The following is a 3,773-nucleotide window of genomic DNA, read 5'->3' on the forward strand; positions in this document are numbered from 1 at the left end:
TATATGTCAATGATTCTCAATTTTCCTTCTTAAGAGACAAAAGACTTTTTCTTTTCCTGACCAAAATTAGTCAGACCCCCTCTGAGCTCTCCTCTCAACTAGGCTTCTACCTTGGCCCCCTTTCCTCATGGGTATGTATACCCAGTTTTAGCAAAAATCATACTAAGTAGAAATACAGAGAATACCCGCACCCTTGATATCTTCTCTTAATAATTTTCATTCCACTGACTCACAACCTGCTGCTTAGCTATAAAATTCTCCATTTATGCTTACTGTATGGAGCATTCAACCCATTGCAATGCTGAAAGGTCTCTATTCCCCTATTATAATAGTTCCTGAACAATATGTTTTTATCATATTAACTATAGTCAGGCTGCAGGGCATTTGTTGTTGTAGTAGTGTTTTGTTTTGCTTTGTTTTGTTTTGTTTTGGTACTGAGGATGGAACCTAGGGATGCTCAGCCATTAAACCACATCCCTACCCTTTTTTTATATACTTTACTTAGAGTCGGTGTCTCACTAAATTGCTTAGGACCTCACTATGTTGCTGAGGATAACTTTGAAGTCCTGCCTCAGCCTCCCAAGCGACTGAGATTACAGGTATGCACTATCACACCTGGCAGATGGCAAGACTTTTTTAAAGTATTTTCTATGAAATAAGAGTAAGTCACTTTGATTAAAGTCATAATTAAAAGGGGTAACTAAGATGAGAAGAAATAGAGGACAACATAAAAATGGCTATAAAGAGTAAAAGGATATGGCTTTCTTTTTCAAGAGGAAAAAAGGTAGATTCTAAGATAAAATGGCTGATTATTTCCAAATATAGGCCTTAAACTTGGCCCCTTTCACTGACGGATATGCATAACCCAGTCTTAGTGAAAGACAAAACCTAATGGATATAGAAAGTAGGAAGTAAATTCTATTTTCCCTTGTTGTATAGGTATAACTTCAGTTAACAAAACTAAAGAGAGGTGATGACATCTGTTAAGTTTTGGGCAAAGTTTAAAGAGTGTGGCTTTGATGAATTACTAAAATAAAAAAAACATTAAGGAACACTTAATTACCAACTGTTACATCAAAGCAAGACTAGAGCTCAGTTTTCTCTAAGTTACTTCTACTATGTTAATTAAAAATACATTTCACTCTGTAGTTATATTACAACCATTTTAGTTCCCTGATAGCTTCACTACCTATACTACTACTTTGGGTTGACTGGTGTCCACCAAGTAGATTCTTTGTAGTTTTGTGAATGTGAGATTATTTGCAAATGGGATCTTTGCAAATGTAGTCAACTTAAGATGAGGCCATACTGGATTACAAAGGACTAAGGAGAAACTTCCTCCTGTTCTGAAGTCCTTAATTAAGGTAGAGTTTCCTGTTATGTATTTCTAATAATTACTTCATATAATATCATCCATTTGGAATTAGGCTCAAAATCATTATAATCTTTGGTTTTTAAATATTTTGCATGTAATTCCTCCTCTTTCAGAAATTAATGGCCCTCTTAAGTGAAAGATAAAATGGACTTAATACAGTATGGATAATCAAATCAAGATAGGACAAAGAGAAGCTTTTATCTGAGTTTGACCATCACAGTGATCTTCAATAGTCTATGAGTATTCTTTACAACACACCAATCACTTAAGACATCTTCCTGTAACTCACTAACTGTCTGCATATTCTCCTCATTGCCACCTTCATTTCTTGATTCCTTAGTGTGTAGATGACAGGATTCAGAAAAGGAGTCAGCACTGCATCAAAGAAGGCCAGGAACTTGTCCAAGTGTGTGGAGGGAGACGGCCGTGCATATACAAATATCAAAGGAACAAAGAACAAGACCACCACAGTGATGTGAGCTGAAAGTGTAGACAGAGCCTTGGAAGAACCAGCAGAAGAGTGTTTCTGAACAGTAAGAATGATGACAATATAGGAAATTATCAGTATGAAGAAGGAGCCCACAGAGATGAAACCACCATTAACTGTGACCATGAATTCCAGTCGGTAGGTGTCTGTGCAGGCAAGTCTGATGAACCAAGGAAGGTCACAATAGAAACTATCCAACACATTAGGGCCACAGAAGGGCAATTTTACTACAAAAACTAATTGAACCACTGAGTGAATAAGGCCAACCACCCAGGCAGCCACTAAAAAGAAGATGCACATCCTTGGGCTCATGATGGTCAGGTAGTGCAAAGGCTTACATATGGCCACATATCTGTCAAAGGCCATGGCCATGAGTAGCACCATCTCCACACCACCAATGACATGGATGAAGAAGATCTGGGTGATGCAGCCTCTAAAGGAGATGACTTTGTGCTTCCTGAAAAGGTCATAAATCATCTTTGGGGAGATGACAGAAGAAAAACCCAGGTCAATGAAGGAGAGGTTGGCCAACAGAAAGTACATGGGAGAGTGTAAGTGAGGCTCAGAAGCCACTGTGAACACAATGAGGGAGTTTCCCATCATGCTTGCCACATAAAACATGAAGGAGAACCCAAAAAGGAGTAGTTGGATACTCCAGGAGTTGGTGAGTCCCAGGAACACAAACTCCGACACCACAGAGTGATTTGCTCCATCCATTGGCTTTGTTGGAGGTGCTGCCTGAAGAACAACAGGAGAAAATGCAAATTATGACAAGTATATTAATAAACTAGGAGGAGAGAAGTCAAAGTATAAAAGTTTATTTATACTTTAGCATTAAAACTGACTTCACATGCTAATAGCCCCTGAAATATAAAATTGGTCACTGTTATGTAAATCATCTCTCGACACTTATGTTCTGTCTTTATTTAATATAACACCCTGATTCCTCCCAGCTAGTCTTTGTGACGTTCCTTGTGAGAAAGAAGATGACCAACATAAGTAATAAGAACTCAAACCAAAAAAACTCTTCCTATTTTTGTCAGCTCCAGTCACATGTAACTAAGCACTACTGCATCAACTTTCAAGACGATAAAACATCTGGAAAACACTCCTTTTCTTCCTTTATTTCTAACCCTACCTCTAAGATGTGGTCATCTTCACAATTAATTTACATTTGCCACATCGATGAAATCTCCCTTTATTATTACTAGTATTTATTTTACTGTCCCTTATATTAAAATAAAATTGGTACAAATCTAACTCATCAAGGAGACCATAAACTTCCTGAAGGCAGGCATTATGACTTACCCATATTTAGGTTCCTAAATCAACAAAAATATGGTCTACTGAAAAGTACCTATGAACTGTTATCATTTTACATCACATTAGGTACAAAAATTGAAAACAAATGTTTAGAAACTTCTCTAGAAATTAACTTTACAATGATACCAATGTTTCTGATTTTGTATTTTTCCAAAAATCTCCACCTGTGAAGGACTGCAAATTAATGGGGAAAAGGACTGGTCCCTTATGGTACAGTAATTTGAGAAGGGCTACCTTAGAGTACATGATCCATGTTCTGAAAAGCTTAAAGTTAGCAGAATCATCACAGTGAAATGGAAAATATATTTTACAAATCTCTGTGATGATTCATCATGTTAACTTGTAATTACTTAATTTTAGTTACAGAAAGAATACGGGGTTTAAATTCACAAAACAAGATTTCTTCCATTATTCATCCATTGACAGTTTTGATTTGGGGCAAGTTACTTACACTCTTTGATCTTATTTATCTATGAAACTCTAATTGGTACAATAATTAGTATATCTTAATCATATGATTTTTGTATATATTTGGAAATTTTTTCTCTTTATTTTACTTGCCCATGATAGTATTCAATTCATAAGACA

General features: G+C 36.3%; 1 protein-coding gene across 1 annotated transcript; it reads right to left on the reverse strand.

The window, feature by feature from the left end:
• Positions 1–1,640: 1,640 nt before the first annotated feature.
• On the reverse strand, positions 1,641–2,579 carry LOC143393953 (olfactory receptor 4F3/4F16/4F29-like). Its single transcript, XM_076848447.1, has one exon. The coding sequence runs from the start codon at positions 2,577–2,579 to the stop codon at positions 1,641–1,643; it is 939 nt and encodes a 312-aa protein (XP_076704562.1).
• Positions 2,580–3,773: the final 1,194 nt, after the last annotated feature.

This window comes from Callospermophilus lateralis, chromosome 3 (assembly GCF_048772815.1).
Source record: "Callospermophilus lateralis isolate mCalLat2 chromosome 3, mCalLat2.hap1, whole genome shotgun sequence".
NCBI lineage: Eukaryota > Metazoa > Chordata > Mammalia > Rodentia > Sciuridae > Callospermophilus > Callospermophilus lateralis.